General features: G+C 45.7%; 1 protein-coding gene across 1 annotated transcript; it reads left to right on the top strand.

Annotated features, from left to right (window-relative positions):
* Positions 1-510: 510 nt before the first annotated feature.
* Positions 511-6,144, top strand: LOC309666172 (GTPase IMAP family member 6-like). Its single transcript, XM_082473357.1, has 3 exons — positions 511-854; positions 2,927-3,014; positions 5,394-6,144. The coding sequence occupies exons 1-3, from the start codon at positions 693-695 to the stop codon at positions 6,137-6,139; spliced, it is 996 nt and encodes a 331-aa protein (XP_082329483.1). The 5' UTR covers positions 511-692; the 3' UTR covers positions 6,140-6,144.
* The last annotated feature ends 11,563 nt before the right edge of the window (positions 6,145-17,707 follow it).

Raw genomic sequence — 17,707 nt, 5'->3', positions numbered from 1 at the left:
ACATTACAGCGCGTGCTGAAAGGCAGGAGAAAACACACAAAGCAAACATTAGAACCAGACTCAGATGTGACACAGATTTTGGAATTTTCAGACACAGAATGTGTGTGTGTGTGTGTGTGTGTGTGTGTGTACACACACGCATGTAGAGAGACTTATTATAAAGAATTGGCTCGTGTGGCTCCTGTGGTCCACGGGATTATGGAGCTGATGAGTCCCAAGATGTAGGGTCAGCAAGCTGGAGGCCCTGGACAGCCAGTGAAGGGCTGAAGGAGGAGCCTGGGGGAGGAAGAGAGACAGTGAATATCCGCCACGACCCGGAAGGCAGAGGATGCCTGCAGGAAGTGGGGAATTCTCAGAAAAGGGAGGAAATCAGTAAAAAGTAATTCCCCCGGAGCAACATTTTCTGAGAGATCTGCTGCTTTGCTTTAGGCCTCTGGGTTCTAGCTGTGCTAGTTCAGAATAAAAATAATAACAATACGCGTGTTCTTGTTTTTCCTGTGGCTGTTGTTTTTCCTGTGGCTGTTATCACGGCTGCAGAGGAAGGGCAGCGGCAGAGTTTTCTGAGTCGGGAGGGCCTGGCCTTGTTGTTCCTACCACTTCCTCTTCCCTCAGCTCACAGCTCACGGCTGCGCTTTCAAGGGCAGTTCTTGAGCTGAGCTTTCAGATCACATTTTGCTGAAAAACTATAAGCTATGTTCTCTATCTATTCATATGCCTGGGACACTTTCTTTTACCTTCTCCATTCAGCCTGCAATGTGGCAGCTCTAAAAGGGGAAACAAAGAATACACGAGTGCCCGCGACCCCGGGAGACACAGGACACGGCCATTCCTTCTGCCCAGGGGGCAGCGGGGCGGTAAGTCCGAGTGTGTGGACACTGTCTGTGTGTGATGTGTATTTGTGTTTGTGTGTGTGTCGTGTTTGAGAGTGTGTAGTGGGGATGGTGTGGGTAGTGTGTGTGTGTATGTGTGTGTTGTGTATGTCTCTTTGGGTGTAGGTGAGTGTATGCGGGTTTTCTGTGTGTGTTATGTGTGTGTGTGTGTTGTAGGTATGTTTACACATTTGTGAGTATATGTGTGTGAGTGCTGTGTGTGTCTCATGTTCATGTTTGTGTATGTATGTGCTTGTGTGCTGTGTTTGTGAATATATATGTTCATGTGTGTGTTGTGTAGGTATGTGTGTGCTATGTTTGTGTGTGTTCGTACTTTTGTGAGTGTATGTGTGTAAGTAGTGTGTGTGTGTGTGTGTGTGTGTGCACGCGTGTCTGAGGTACAACAAGAGGAGCCGGGGCTAAGAAGTCAGGAGGACCTTGAACCCTTTGTGCTCTGCCTGGAACTCACTGCTTGCTCCTGGGCAAGACGCTTCTGTGAGTTTCACTGTTTTCCTGAGAAATCTCACAAAGGTGACGTATCTGCTCCGTGTTGGAGACAAACCCTGTGGCACGTGGCACACGTGTGATGCCCTGTCGGGCAGGGTGTAGGCTGAGGCGGCCAGGGGCCGGGCAGACGCGCTGTCTGGGCGCGAGGGTGGAGCGCAGGGTCTGCCTCACCCACCTGCCCTGGTCCCGGCCCAGCCTGTATCTTCTTCTCACCACCCTTCTCTCTAGAGGAGGAAGGAGGTTTCCTGGGTGAAGTGCTGCCTCCGTCTCTACCAATGATGTAAGAGCACCAAGGACAAAGAGATTGAGGGATCTCCACTTTGCAAAGCCCGGGCCCCTTGAGTGGTAGAAGCCTGCGTCCTCACGAGAACGCGGCTGAACAGGCCTGGGCGAACATGCTCACCTGGCCTGGTCACTCTCCCCGGAAGGTCACCAAACCTCCGGGGCTGGGTCCGCTCTCAGCTGGCACGTTAGAGCTGACATCACTGAACCCCCAGTCCTGCGGCCACAGCCCCGCAGTTCCCCGGCCAGCCCCTGGGGTCTGGCGAGGACTGAGGTGGTGGGCCAGGTGAGCAGAGAGCCTTAGCCCCCCGGGGATGCTGTGGTGACGGGAAAGCTGTGTCTATGGACAATCCCCCGGGGCTACCATCCCCTTCAACTCAGAGCCTCCATCTGGAGAGTGCCATCTGACTGTGATTGTCTCTGAGTGGCCTACACATTCCAGAAAAAGTCATGGGGCCACACGGTTCCCTCCCCATCCCACAGAGAGTACCAAGCAGATACAACACGATGGGCTCCTGAAACAGGGAACCGTGTTGGTCTGCAGGGTGGCACGGATGGAAGGCAGGATACGCTGCTCTCTCCTCAGGATGACGGGAGTTCCTGGGTGGGTGACACGGCCCTCCTTCGCAAAGAGGACTAGGAATCGCTCTACAGAAGGTCAAAAAATGTGTTGGAATCTTCTACAGGGAAGAGATGTCACGAACATGTAGTTGTGGCCCAGCATTCACACCTCCAGGGACGCTGAGGCCCAGGCAGTGCGACCACCTAGTTGCTGGCCTGGGGAGGAGCGCCGAGGCCCCCGGGCCCCCAGCAGGACCGGGACGGGGCCCCAGGTGGAGAGGGAGCCTGTCCGAGTCCGCCGTCCTCCTCACCGCCCAGCTCTTGGCCTCTGCGGCCCTTGCTGCCACGCTCTTCCCACAGATCATTCTGGCCCCAAGAGCCCCTCACCAGCCCCTCCAGCAACTGCCTGCTCACGTCCCCCGGGCACACTGGCCACTGCTCCCAGGGCAGTATCTGTCAGGATGCATCCCTGATCTTTTCTCTCCATCACAGAATCACCCCAAAATGGAGACCACAGTGCAGGGGGAGAAAGGAGGAAACAGGGGCCCTAAAGGATGTAGAGGGTATCTTAGACTCCCCCCCCCCACTCCTTCTCTCCCCCCCAAACCAATGCAAACAACTTCCTTTCGGCAAGAGAAAGGCAAAAGTCAGGTGCCTCTTAAAACTCGGTGGAAAAATCAGTAAGACATATGATTATTTTTTTCTAGTCGGAGGAAGAAGAATATGATGAACTCATTTTCCCAGAGAATCGCGAGGAAGGCCTGTTTCAGGATCCTACACAAGATGGGTCAGGAGGTAAAACATCTTTCCAGCAGACCTAAACTTGAGAGAGACATGGTCGGGGGACCTGTGAGGTGCAGGGGGTACGCTGGGAGAGGCAGCAGGAGTTCCACCTGTCAGAGATTTGCCCACCCGGCGGCCATCGAAGGGCGTTTGGGTTGGGCCTCTCTTCAACCTGGCCAGATAGGAGGGAAAGGTCCCTGATGGGCGCAGTGGGCCGAAGGGGTGAGGGACAGCACCAACTGCCCCTTCACTGAGTCTCAGGAAGGATGTGCTGAGTGGGTGTGAAAAATGACTCGCCCCAGGCCTCCGTGTGGGCATCTTGCTGGCTCAAGTGTGAGAGCTCTCAGGGTCACGAGGGCCGCAAAGTACTAGTGAACAAGCAGGATGCACTCAGGTGCCCCCAGGACCGGGCTCCGTCTTCCCAAGGGGCTCCCTCCCCACAAAAGCTGTTGCATCAGGGTCAGGGGCTTAACTTTCATGGGCTCAACTTCGCCATCTAGCCTGAGGGAACAGAATTTAGGAATATAGGAATGCGGGAAATCCATCCACTTTCCTGGCCAGAAGAATTGATTTGTGATTCATCATGCATTTCAACACGACTGATTTTTTTTACTATATGAACTTCAGTGACCTGAGCCATTGAGAGAAAGCCATATTAATAAGCTGCATAGGAAAATTACAATACAAGTGCCGACACCTGATTTCCCCTTTTTTTGCAGCAATCGAGATTAAGCATTACTTTAAAAATCTGGCTTTAAAGTCGAATGGCGTGGGCGCCTCCAGGTTTGCCCAGACGGGAGACCCTTGTCTCCCTCCAGCTTTGCATTGGAGGGTGGAGATGAACACTGCACCCTCCCTGCTTCTGTGAAACTCCCACCCATCCACTCAAATTCCTTTCAAGCCACCTGAGGGAAGCTGGAGGGAGCCAATATCATCCAGTCAGAACTGGTCAGTGGGTCAGCCAGCCAAGGGAGAAAGGCAGCAGAAACGCGTTGCTGGGACATTTGGAAGAAGGTGGTGCCAATCCTACTTTCAGGAGGCCGGAGCTCTGTCACTGAGACACATCGATGTCTTCAATGTGGAGCAGACTTGGAAACCGGCTGGGGTTTGGCTCTTCTCTATGTGCTCTGGCTCCTGGGACCTGCAAGGCCAGGAGAAGGGAATTGCCTTCCTGCCCTCCAGCTCCGGTCATTTCTAAAAAATCTGGACATTGGGTTTCCAAGTATTAGATTGGCATGACACAGCTTCTCTCAGCTGATGGCTCTGACGTTCTGCTGGGTGAGAATGTACAGCCCCAGCTCCAAGGACGTAGCTTAAGATTGTGACCCCAGGGTGCAGCTGTGCTGTGGAGCTGGGGGTCGGGCTGAAAACAACCCACCCTCACAACACTCCTCGCTGGGAAAACTAAAGGTAATGTGACGTGGTCAATCCCGTCAGGGAGAGGACCGACACAGAGGCTGTGTGCTTTCAATTTCACCACTCTTCCTGAGAAGGGTCTCCAATCAGAGGTACTCGAGGAAGCTCAGGGTCCCAATTCATGACGGGATGATTCCCACATAGGTGACCCTGAGAAGAAGTTTCAAAACCTAAACATAAAATGTAGCTTTCTACCATATGATCCAGCAATTCCACTTCTGGGAATATAGCCCAAAGAATTGAAACAGATATTGAACATATGTGCGCTAAGGTTCATAGCAGCATTATTCACAATAGCAAAAAGGTGGAAACAACCCCAAAGTCTATGTGTGTATATATATATATATATATATATATATATATATATATATATATGAATAAACACAATGTAGTCTACACCTATAGTGGAATATTATTCAGCCTTAAAAAGGAGGGAAATTCTGACACAAGCTACAACGTCGATGAACCTTGAAAACATTATGCTGAGTGAAATAAGCCAGACACAATAGGGCAAATATTGCCTGATTCCACTTACATGAGGTCCCTAGAATAGTCAAACCCATAGAGACAGAAAGAATAGTGGTTATCAGGCGTTAGGGGGAGGGAGGAACGGGGCGTTAGCGTTTAACGGGGACAGGTTTCAGTCTGGGAAGATGGAAAATTCTTGAGCTGCACAGTGGTGATGATTGCACAACCATATGAAGGTACTTAATGCTACACCTAAAAATGGTTAAAATGGTAAATTTCCTGTTATGTATATTCTACCATAATTTTTTTCTAAAAGTTACAAAAAGAGAGAGGGAAGGAAAGAACGCGAGCCTAGGGCACGTCTCAGATGCTGACGCCGGTCTTTCCTTCTCCTGGCGCCCCCACCCCCACCCCCACCCCCACCCCACCGATCATTCTGCCCCTGGTGAGCCTGAAGTGGGTGATGGGCTCTAACCCCGGCCCCCCACCCTCTCTGGATGCTTCCAGGGCTGCGGGAGGATGAAGGGACCCCGCAGAGGCTGAGGCTCATCCTGGTGGGAAAACCCGGAAGCGGGAAAAGCGCAACAGGAAACAGCATCCTCGGCCGGAGAGCGTTCGAGTCCAAGGTCAGCGCTAGGCCCGTGACCAAGGCCTTCCAGCGGGGGCGCCGAGCGTGGGCGGGGAAGGAGCTCGAGGTCATCGACACCCCCGGCCTCCTGTCCCCGGGGGCGGCGCCGCCAGGGCGCGCTCGGGGCGGCTGCGAAGCCATCGCCTTCTCGTCGCCGGGGCCGCACGCGGTGCTCCTGGTGACGCCGCTGGGCCGCTTCACCGAGGAGGATCGGGAGGCGGTCGGGCGCCTCCAGGAGCTCTTCGGGGCCGCCATCCTGGCCCGCACCATCCTGGTGTTCACGCGCAAGGAGGACCTGGACGGCGGCTCGCTGGAGGAGTACCTGCGAGACACCGACAACCGGGAGCTCGCCAAGCTGGACGTCCTCTGCGAGCGGCGACACTGCGGCTTCAACAACAAGGCGCAGGGGCCGGAGCAGGAGGCGCAGCTGCAGGAGCTCATGCGACACATCGAAGGCGTCCTGTGGGAGCACGAAGGCCGTTACTACAGCCGCCAGGCTTACCGCCCCCCCCAGCGGCACGTTCTGCGCCAGCGAGGGCGGGAGGGCCGGGGCCCCCAGGGCCAGGGAAGGGCTCAGCGAGGAGCCGAGCCGGCAGGGACTGCGGCGCGTCCCGAAGGCATCTGAGCGCACTCACGCCAGCGCCGGGAGAGGCCGCCCACCTGACTCGCGCTGCATCTCACGCAGCCACGGCTGCTTCCTGCCGGCCTCCCTCGGCCCCGGAGTCTGGCTTCCAGCCCCTCGCTGGCTCTCTCCGTCCCACAGGTCACCGCCCCTCCCAGTGTCCAGGGCAGGGTCTGGGGCGGCGAGCGGTGCGCGGGCTCCTGAGTTGCCAGGTCCTTCATCACACCTTCCAGAACCCGCGGGCCCTCCCTCCTCCGTGCCCCTCCATCCTCACGTCTCCTTGGCGTTCCGAGTCTGCAGTAGAACACCGATAGAAGCACAGCTTCCTGCGGGCAGGCCCGAGCCTCATTCGTCCGTGTAACTCCCACAGCATCCTGGCCACTGGAGTCGCCGCTTAAACGTCGGTGTAGCAGATGAGTGTGGGATGTCGACCAGGTGCCTCTGCATCTCTTGGGCTGTGTCCTTGCCCGCTAAGGGGGCAGGCACGATGACTTTTGAGGCCCTGTGCCGTGTGGGGCAGGGCAGACACTGGGCTGGGGAGTAGAAAGCCAAGTAGAAGCGGGAGGGGGAGAAGGCGCAGCCCTTTTAGTCACTCTTGAAAGAGGCCACCCAATCCAGCCAAGGAGCCCCGTGGGAACCTCTTGGTGGGATGATGGGCACAGCGGGGCAGGGGTATCCAGGGGGCAGGTCTGGTCAGGAAGTGGAGCCTAGACCTGGCTGCAGGACGTGGAGGCCCCCGGAGGTGCCGAGCGGGCCTGGGCAGAGAGGAGCACTTCCCTGAGGCAGACTCGGACTAGGGAGGTCACACACCTGTTGCTGCCCCTCGTGATGCCTGCCGTCCGGCCGTAGAGGACAGAGGCGATGTTCAGCCCCGCCTCTGCTTCACCTGCAGCCGCTTCCCTTCTCCCTTGAGAGTGGGGAGAAAGTGTGGTTGGGGTGTGTCTTGGTGTGTAGGTGGGTCCCCAGCAAGGTATTTTGGTGCATAGAATGGGGGGAGGCAGAGAAGAAAGGGAAGCTGCAAAGAAAGGAAGCAGGTGAATGATGTAAAACGTCCTAGGGAGCAGCCTGCCGGGCTGATGGGGAGAGCCCTGCAACACGCGGCTGTCATCTTCTCCAGGCACAGCGGACTCCTAAGAAAGCTTAAGCATTTCTTTTGCTAAAAGATTCAGACAAGTGTCTCGAGGCAGAACAGAGACTTATTTTGGTGTATGCTTAAGATAGCCTTTGTGCCAGACCATTTATTAAGTAGGTGATCCGTGTCCCGCTGAACTGGAATGCAACATTTATCATATGTTAAATTTTCATATTCCCTAAGATCTCTGTCAGGATTTTCGATTCTGTTCTTCTGACTTTTCTACTCCTGCATGAATAAAACATGGATTTGATTAGAGTGGCTTTGATTATATGTGACACACCGATTTCCTCCCCAGTCTCCATTTTTGTATTTCCTTTGTTATTTTCAGGCATTTATTCTTCTGTGTGAAAATTAAAATCGCTGTGTTTAATTTTCATAAAAGAATCTTGTTGGGATTCCAGTTGGAATTGTCTTACTTTTATGTATTAAATTTGGGAGGATTGGAAGTAAGATAAGTCAGAGAAAGACAAGTACTGTGTAATATATATCACTTATATGTGGAATCTAAAATGTCAAACCTGTTTAAAGAAAGAGTAGAACGGTGGTTACCAGGAGGTAGGGGCACAGGGGATAAGACTGGTGGTATTTAAGGGTACAAACGTGTAACAAGCACTAAATAAGCCATAAAGATCTAAGGTCCAGTATAATGAATGTAGACAGTAACATGGTACTCTAAGTACATGATGTGATGAATATTGTTACAACAGCAGTCATGCTACAATATATAAATGTACCAAAGTAACACCCTGCACACCTTAAATTTACACAATGTTAAAAGAAAATCTTTAAGTTACATTAAAAACCTAAAACATTAAAAAATTGGGAGAATTGGTAAATGCCCCCAGGGTAAGTGAATTAAGGCCATCTTGTTTCTAAGTGAATAGACTCATGACTTCAGAACTATTGAAGTCAAAGCTAAAATCATTTGCATTTCCTTTAGGAGAAGAAGATAAATTTCTTTAATTTAGTTACTTTTGTTTGAACTCTGCTGGCTTGATTGATTTCATAATGGAAAAAACAAGCACTTGACCAAATGACACCCATCCAGTGACTCTAAATGGCGCGTCACTCAAAACATGTCATTCATTAAAAATTCTAAAGGAATTGTTTAAAATTATATCGAATACGGGGTTTTCTCTCCTTTATTACTAAAAATCAGGGAAAATACCTCCCACGACTTTTCAGAAGGAGGGATAGATGTTGCTTCATGCCATCACTCCCTCAGCATCAGAGAACGGGGAAAGCATGTGTCGGTATGTTCTGGAAACTCCATGGTCTGTGTACCAATAGGAAAGAAGTGGTGTGGGTGAGGGAGGGGGCGGGGGAGCAGAGAGGGTTGTCTTGGCCAAGGCTGTGAAAATAGTGAACTTTGGAATTCATGATTCTCAAAAAATATCTCTACACTGGAGCAAAGCCTGAAAAACACAGATCTGGAGAATCCGAAGTGCCCAGTGAGCGCATAGGCTGCTTTCTCCTTGGGGGGATCAAAGCAGCAGCTAAAAATCCCAGGGAAGGTTTCCAGCTCCCAATCCTCCCGTAAGGACATTCATACACGATGTAGAAAATTCAAAATAAGAGAATTTCTAAACAACTGTTAGAAGATACTGAGAAGTGACCAAAGACAGGGAGACACTATAAGGAACTTGACACTTACCATAAGGGGCCATGCAGCTACCACTTTTATGTGGCTTTCCCCCGAGAGCACTTTCGCATCCTGCTGACCCAGGGGTATCGCTCAAGCAGAAATTCACAGTGACCTGAGAGGAAGAGGACTGAGTTTGGGGGCAGCCAGAGAGGGTAGAAGTTGATGGAGAACTGCCCAAAGGAGGCACACAGGGGGTTGGGTGGGAACGTTAGAAAGTCTTCGTATGAACTCCCTTCAGATCTTTGCCTGACCCATGGACGGCCGTCTCTAAAGGGTCCAGGGGAAACTTTTTGGAAGGCTGAAAGAGCTAGTTAGTGATTTCAGCAGTTGCCCTCAGCAGCAAAGACAAAATTTGAGATTCCGGTCCACCAAGTATTCCACTGAAATACCAACGGGAGTAAAATCACATCAGGACTAAGGAACTTGCCCTAAAAGAGCAAAATTGGAATAGCCCCTTGCTAATGACGTCGACAGCCAAGCCTTCCCAGGTTCAAAGGGATGTGCCAGTAATTTAAGTGCCTGCTAGAGCAGACACAGCACTCTTCAGATGAGCACAATAATATCCAGAGTCCCTACAACATACTATCGACAATATCCTGGAAACTATGAAAAATTCTTCTTTTCTAACATAAGGATAGAAAGCTATAAAATTTCCCTCTACACATGTTTATCTACATCTCACACATTTTTGTGTATTCTGTTTTCACTATCACTCGGTTTATAATATTTTGCATATTCTTTGTGATAGCTTTTTTCACTCATGGATTATTTAACAGTATGTGTTTAATTTCCAAATATTTGAGTATTTTTCTAGAAATTGCAATATCCAATATGGTAGCCACCAGCCATACGTGGTTATTGAGCCCTTCAAATGTAGCTGGTGTACCTGAGAAATTGAATTTTAACTTTTATTTCATGATAATTTGTTTTAATTTAAACACTGAAGCACTGTAAAATATTTTGCCATGAAACACAGCTTTGTTGTTTGGGTAGAAATACACTTCACTCTAACTGTTGTAGCACATATTATTGCTGTATTGCAATGTAAATTTTGGCCGCATTTATTGTTTCTAGTATGAGAACATATGTACATCATTGATCTAGTCAATGTCAGAAGATTGATTCCCTTTGAATAATCTTCCTTATGCAGTGATGTAATACTTTTATTTGAATACTTTGTGTAGACAGCATGAGTTATAGTGATACCTATCTACATTGTAGTTGGTCATTAAATTTAAATACGGTTTATTATTTTATTTATAATAGGGTTAAGTTAAATCTTTTAATTTAAAAAGAAATATGGACAATATTTAAACTTTAAAATGAAGGCATGATATTGATGCAGAATGAATGGAGATGACTAAGCAGGTAGTAAAACTGGAACAGGAGAGAGAAAAAGAGACTGGAAGATGTGTTATAACATTCACAATGGCAATTGCAATTTGCTGCAGTGTAGCAAAACCAAAAAAAAAAAAAAAAAAAAAAGCTGTTAGAGACCTTTTCAGCAAACACATACAGGATTTGATAAAATGTTTCCTCTCAACCATCAAAAACAGACTTGACAAAACTAGTAACTGAAGCCAGAATTAAATGTCCAACAAAAAAACTCTAGAGAACTTTTAATAGGCTCTGAGCTTGTAACTTGGGCCAGGTATAAAACAGTTTGGATTACTGCATGAAAAAGAAAAACACTTTTAATTGGAGAGATGGTGAAAAAAACTTATTACTTTGGTTATGGAAAGTGTTATTGCAAATTTTTAAAGAAAACACTAAAAATTCTAAAGTATGCAAAACACGAAAGACCTTCCATCAAGGCTCCAAACAATTACCCAGAGAAGGCAAGACTTTTAAAATAATAATAAAGATGAATTGATTTAAGGTTTGAAAAATTGCAAGTCTCTTTTTTTAGAGCCATATGAGAAGTGTGACTTAAGACATGATCCGAATGATACTTTGAGTATGTCTTAAAGTCGTCCCACGTCTAGGAAAAGATGTAAACTCAGGACAAAAAAAAAAAAAAAAAAATCAAATTAGGGGTATAGATATTTTTAAATCTTTCAAACCTTTCAGAGGAGAATTTTAATAGATACTTGGCACAAATTCCTCATGATGGAAGCACATGCAATAATCTCCAGTCTCACGCTCGTACCCTGTGCCCCAGAATTCCTGGACCATGCTCTTCTCTGCTTCTGGATCCTGCCTTTATTTTGCCTCGACTGTTTCCAGTAACATTTCATCTCTCTCCACGTATGCAGAGTATTCGATTAGGAAAACTGAAGCCAATCTAGGTATTAAAAGTAGGATGAACTCTGTTTTTCCTTCTAAAATGGTAAAAAAAAAAAAAAAATTTAAGTTGCCTTTAGATACATTAGATTGGTGAGTGTATGGCTTTCATCCATATCTTTCTTTTTCTTTTTCTTTTTTTCATCTTTATTGGAGTATAACTGTTTTACAATGTTGGGTTAGTTTCTGCTGTACAACAAGGTGAATCAGCTACATGTGTACATATATCCCCATATCCCCACCCTCTTGAGATTCCTTCCCACCCTCCCTATTCCACCCCTCTCGGTTGTCACAAAGCACCGAGCTGATCTCCCTGTGCTAATCAGCAGCTTCCCACTAGCTATCTATTTTACATTTGGTAGTGTATATGTGTCAATGCTAAAAGTTGGATGAACATTGAATCCAAGGAATGAAAGGCTTGCCCAGGCCTGGGGAGCGAGGTGGTGTGCTGAACTGGGTGATTTTCAGCAGCCATGAGCTATGAAACACACCGCTGTCTCCCCATAGTCTATTTGCAATGGTTGCCATGGTACTCCTTCTCCAGCAAATTCCAAATCTTGTGGGAGTGCTTCTCATTGGCAGACTCTGACCCGGACCTGTAGGGAAAGGGGTGATAAGGAATGTTGGCCCAGGCTCCTTCCCTGAGATGCAGAGAACCCAGGAAGAATCAATGGTGCCACGTTTACAGCATTCAGCACAGCTGAATAATTCAGATGGAAGGATTCACCTTATATCTGACTTTATGGAAAACTTTCCTATCTCATCCACGACATCAAATAGGAGTTACACCTATTTGATGCTTGGTATGCCTGGGACAAGTATTAAAATATTATCTTGAATTTTCATTTCAACATGTACTGCCTCAGTAGTGGGTGGCAGCTGACTCTTCCTGTTCACTCCTGTGTACCAACTTGCTGGCACACATGAGGCCCTCACTAAATATTTTTTCCCCCTCCCCCTTGGAGAGTTGGTGAAACTTGGCTCAAGCTACATTTCCACAGCATGGAGAGTCCAGAATCTTTCTTGTTCTTTCTGGGAATTTCCTGAGCTCACTTCTTTATGCGTCCCTGTACTTTCTCAGTCGTGTACCACTGTTCTCTATTTGACCCAATTTCATGAAGACTCAGAATTCACTTCTTTAGCTGGTTTCCACAATAACCACGTATACTAAGCATTTTATGCGCTTTGGCGTCTTTCCTAGCGATTTTGAAACTCAGGGGGAGGGTCCCACAGGCAGCAGTGGGCATTATTACATCAAGTCGACTGCCCTCCCTCTAGCTTGGAAAGAGGAAGTGCTAGTCCCTCCAGAACCCAGGAGGGAGAAACTCCGGAGTGACACTTCATAAATGACCTCCCTCTCACGAAAGGCAGAGGGATTGATCTGTTTGGGGATGTTAAAATGTTAGGAGAGCCATTAGACCCATTAGACCACTTCCTGCTATGAGTTTTACTTTTCAAAAACAGGAAACAAATGGCCCTCTCTCCCTTTTGACCTGCTGTGATCAGATATGACCAACACTTTTGGTTCCTTGTTTCATCCTATAAGCAGACCAAAAATGTCCTCTTTCTGGTGGTCCAGAGGAGTCTTACTTTTTGGGTTTCACCTTCTCAGACTATGACTCTTTGGTTGTCAGGTGGCCCCATTATGTGAAACTAGCTCTCTTCCATTTCAGGGAAAAGAAGGAAGACTCCTAACTTTGGTTTTTCGTCCCTGCTCTGGTCTCCACTTCATCGTTACTAGGGAGTCCTAGGATTCTGGCAACACCACGGTGCTTAGTTTTCTTTGATTCAGTTCTTTGTGTGGATAGTTTTCCTGCAGAATCCTGGAGGGGAGAAGGGTCTCTGGCTCCCTGGTTCTAGCTGGTAACATTTGGAGCAGGGGAAATGCCTTGAACATCATTGAAGTGACTTTCCCTTTGTTTTTCAAGCACAGGATATTTGCTCCAGTGTAATCACTCTCAAAGTATAGTCCTGGACCAGCGGGATCGGCAATGCCAGGGAACTTGTTAGGAATGCAGATTCTCAGGTCTACTGACTCAGAAACTTTGTACGTTAACAAGTCTTCCAGGCAACTCTGATGCATGCTAATGCTCCACAAAATACAGAAAAAACCTGAATAATCAGATTTTAATATTTTAGAAAATATTAATACAGTTTTGTTGAAAGACGACCACCTTGTCAACCTGGGTGTTTTCTCTAGAATGGATGGTCTATATTCTATCATGCCTCCAATTTGCATAAAAAGGTTCAGGCACTAAGTGATAGCACGTTACACGGTAGAAGTCCGGCTGGTAAGAGATGAGGACAGCTCCGCTTCTTACAGGGGAAGGAAGCAGGAAGGCAGAGGAATCAAGCAGTCAGACACGTGTCCTCACTGTTGTGTCTCCAAGTTCAGGAAACAAGAAGTATATTGGCTAGTTAACTTCTGGTCGCTTCTTGAGCTAGGATCTGGGGAACACCCTCTGAGAAAAGCCTTTTAAACATGGACGTCACCCTATGTGGTCCTCGTCTCAAGGATGGAAACACTTTCCGTTTCTATCTGGTTTGGCTGCTCCCCAGTACTTTCTAGCATTTAATTCTTCATAATTTATCCAAAGTTTATCTGCAGGATATTTAGTATGTTACAAACCTCTGTCCTTTTGGAACCAGACTCAAGTTCTGAGGTTGTACTTTCTTGTCCTTTCCTTGGTTTGTGTGTAGAATGAACAAGAGTTTAGGATTATAGGAAAGTGTGGTTGGGAATTGGCAAAGGAATTCACCATGGGGGTGGGAGTGAGGTCGCTCTAGAGCCAGGTGTAGAGCAAACTCGCCCCAGCTGCATCTGGCACGTGCTGCTAGTCGTCTGCTTACTAGCATTTTGCCCCTCCTGTTCACTAACAAAACTACAATTTTGCTTATAACTGCGACGTACCCATGTGAGATACTGAATTGCACAGTGTTTCTTGCAGCTGGGGTAACCATATGACCAAGAGGTAGTAGCAGAAGCCCTGTGGACATTTCTGGGTTGCCTTTGCTTTTGTAATACAAGTGCCATTCTGTCTTCCTTCTTGTGTCTGTGTTCTTTCCACCTGCAATTCAGACATGAGGCTGAAGGTGAAGCAGCCGTCTTACCACTTTGAGGACAAAAGTTACTTGCAAGTAATAGTGGAGAAAAAAATCAAGTTCTTTGGGTAGTTCCATGGGCTCTGGACTTACCAGCCATAAACTCCTTGTTGTATCACAACTGAACCCTTTGTTAAGCTACTTTGGTGAAGTTCTCTTCCATGCAACCAGACATACCCTCCAGCTTATATTCCAGGGCTGAATGAGCGTCACTGTCGGACCAGCCACAGAGATTTTAGACCATCAGGGGCTGTGGTGAAGTCAGCCAGGAGACCCTCAAAGGGCACTGCCTGGAGTGAGAAATTAATTCACTGGGTGACTTTACACCAGCTTGTGGACTTTCTTGTTGGGGACCAGCAGGGCTTCAGAGGCTTGATAGACATGGGATGTCACCCAACAAGTAGAGGAGACAGGGACTGAGACTTGGAGACCCCATCTTTCTCCGCAGATCACAATGTCATGGAATAAACCCATCCCCCACTGAAGGAAAGAAATACGATGGTTGCAGGGAGTCTCTAAGTCACCTAAATGGAGACTGAACACCGTCTAAAGTGGCTCTTTAGCAGATCCGATTGGACTGCTTTTTAGACAAGAGTCAACATTTAGTTATATATTTTCCCTAGAAGTAATGGATGGGATCTAGGAAAGAGTATAAAATTATAGACAAATTAAACATGTACATTTTCTATTTGTGTCCTAAACGTAGTATATGTTTAATTTTGCCTCGTAGACTGTTTCCAGTGAATTTCAAATTGTTCCACAAGAAGCGACTGACTTATATTCTCAGAGGACTCATTTCCACAAGCTTGTTCAAAGCATTTTTTCTGCAAAGGCAACTATTATCTCAAGAGGAATTAAAAATAGAGTTATAATTTCCATATCTCATTATCTTTTCTCACAAATCCTATATCAGAGATATAATGCTTAGGAAAATGTAGGCACTACATAACATAGCCATTGTGTATATGAAGCAAAAACTACAGAAAATGCAAGGCGATATGGATTAACAGGCCCTAATAATACGACTTTAATATAAACTTGTCAGAAAAGACAAATCAAGTAGACAAAAAATAAGTAAACAGAAGAATAAACATAATGAAGAAAGTAGCTCTCTTGGATTTATAGAAAATACATTCTTTTTGCGTAATAACGGAGAATACACCCTTTTTCAAATGCACATGGAACATTCACAAATATTGATCATATATTAATATATGTTAGCAAACCTCAGTGAGTTCCATGAAGTAGAAATATTAAAAACAACACTTTCTGATCACGATGAGATAAAACCAGAAATTACATTTGGAAAAAAGTCCTTCCATCGGGAAATGGAAACACCTTGTATGAAACAACTCTTGTTGAGAAGAAAAATACAAACTGAGGCTTTAGAATTTCTTACAGATCATACTAATGAAAATACTAAATGTCAGAAGCTATAGGCTTCACTGAAAGAAGTGATCAGAGTTAAAAGCATTGCACCAAAACCTTCTTCAACAAAAAAAAGAAGAAAATGAATTAAATTCTCACTTCCAAAAAACTAGAAAAAGTACAATAAGGTAAACCAAAAGAAAGTACAAGTATGAAAGACAAAAATTAATGTAGTGGAGAAGAAAATACACCTAATTAATAAATCAAAATCTTGGTTTATTGAAAAAATTTAAAATTAACAAACTACTCATTAACTTGTTCAGGAGAAAAAGAGGAAAGGGCACAAATAAAACTTCCAAATTGACAAGAGGAACAACCATTGAAATTGAAGACAAGTTTAAAATTTAAAACCTTTTTGCAAATAAATTTGAAAACCTAGAAGAAATGGATAATTTCCTAGGGCAATGGAGATTACCAAACTTATCTCCATTAGAGAGACAAAATTTATTTTTTAAAATATTTTTAAAAGGTTTTTTGATGTGGACCATTTTAAAAGTCTTTACTGAATTTGTTACAATATTGCTTTTGCTTTATGTTTTGGTTTTTTGGCCCCAAGGCATGTGGGATCTTTGCTCCTCAACCAGGGATCAAACCTGCACCCTTTGCATTGGAAGGTGAAATCTCAACCACTGGACCACAAGGGAAGTCCTTAGAAAGAGAAAATAAACAGACCAATGTACATGGAAGAATTAGAGAAAGCTATTAAGGAACCACACCACAAAGTAAGCACCAGGGACAGATTGTTTTGCATGGAAATTCTTGCAAACCTTCAAAGTCCAGATAGTTTCAGTGCTCTTTAAGTTGTTGCAGAGCATCGAAAATGAAGAGAAATTTCCTAATTGCTTTTTGAAAACAAATATAACATTGATACTTAAGTCTGATAATGATGGTACAAAAAGATAAAACTGTAGAGCAATATCTCTTGTGACTTCAACACAAAAATACTAAATAAAATATTAGCAAATAGGTGCCAACACCACATTAAGAATGTGATACATCATGGCCAAGAGGGATAGAAAACAGAAATGAAAAATTGGTTCAATATTGGGAAATCTATTCATATCATTCACCATGAAAATTCTCATGGATGATTTTTTAAAAGCCTTCAATGAAATTCAACAGCCATTCATGATAAAAACCCTCAAGAAAATAGTGATTGGGGGATACTTGCTTAACATGATTACACACACACATGCACGCACACGCACACACACAAATACACGTACTCCTGTAGTTTCAGCAGCTATCTCACTTACCTAATTGGGAAACACTGAAGGCATATCCAGGAAGAAAGCAAGCATACCCACCCACTACCAATCAACATTATAGTGGAGGTTTTAGCAAATGCAATTTGACAAGAGCAATCAATGAGGGACCTAAGAATAAGTCAAGGAGAGGTGATACACTGTGGTACATCCATAAGATGGAATACTTGTCAGCAATAAAGGAGAACAAGCTCTGGGTACACACAACTTGAATGATTCTCAAAATCATTATGCTAAGTGAATGAAGCCAGTCTCAAAAGGGACTTTGTTTTACTCATCTCTAGATTCTCAGTGTCTCCTATAAAACCTGCCACCAAGTACAAACAACCAATGAATGATAATAAATAGATGAATAGGTATGAACTCCCAAAAGTTGTGAGAGAAGAGAACATGCTTCATTCTTCTATTGTATTAATCACAATGCATAGTATCATTAATCTGTCTGCCTTCTGCCCTGGGAGGCAAAGAGGCACAACTGCTCTCAGGATATGTCACATGGGCTTCTCATTTCCTAACTGCTACTCAAGAGCAAAACCATTTTCTTTGTCTCATCTACAGCATTAACCCGGAGGCAAGGGTAAGAATAATTGAATGCATTTACACAGAAAATAACCACTGGCGTTAGAATTTTCTTTGTATTAATTCTGTATTTACTTTTTCTTGGGAGGTGTATATGGTTCTTTGGTTAAATATTTGTTAATAGAAGATTGTAA

This window comes from Balaenoptera physalus, assembly GCF_965194825.1.
Source record: "Balaenoptera physalus genome assembly, chromosome: 8".
Taxonomy (NCBI): Eukaryota; Metazoa; Chordata; class Mammalia; order Artiodactyla; family Balaenopteridae; genus Balaenoptera; species Balaenoptera physalus.
This window is presented reverse-complemented; position numbering and strand designations above follow the sequence as displayed.

Excerpts from the sequence above, each read along its gene's own strand:
- LOC309666172 (XM_082473357.1), top strand. The coding sequence starts at position 693 with ATGTTCTCTATCTATTCATATGCCTGGGACACTTTCTTTTACCTTCTC. Across the intron at positions 855-2,926 it reads GCCCAGGGGGCAGCGGGGCG|TCGGAGGAAGAAGAATATGA; the intron begins GTAAGTCCGAGT and ends ATTTTTTTCTAG. Across the intron at positions 3,015-5,393 it reads TACACAAGATGGGTCAGGAG|GGCTGCGGGAGGATGAAGGG; the intron begins GTAAAACATCTT and ends GGATGCTTCCAG.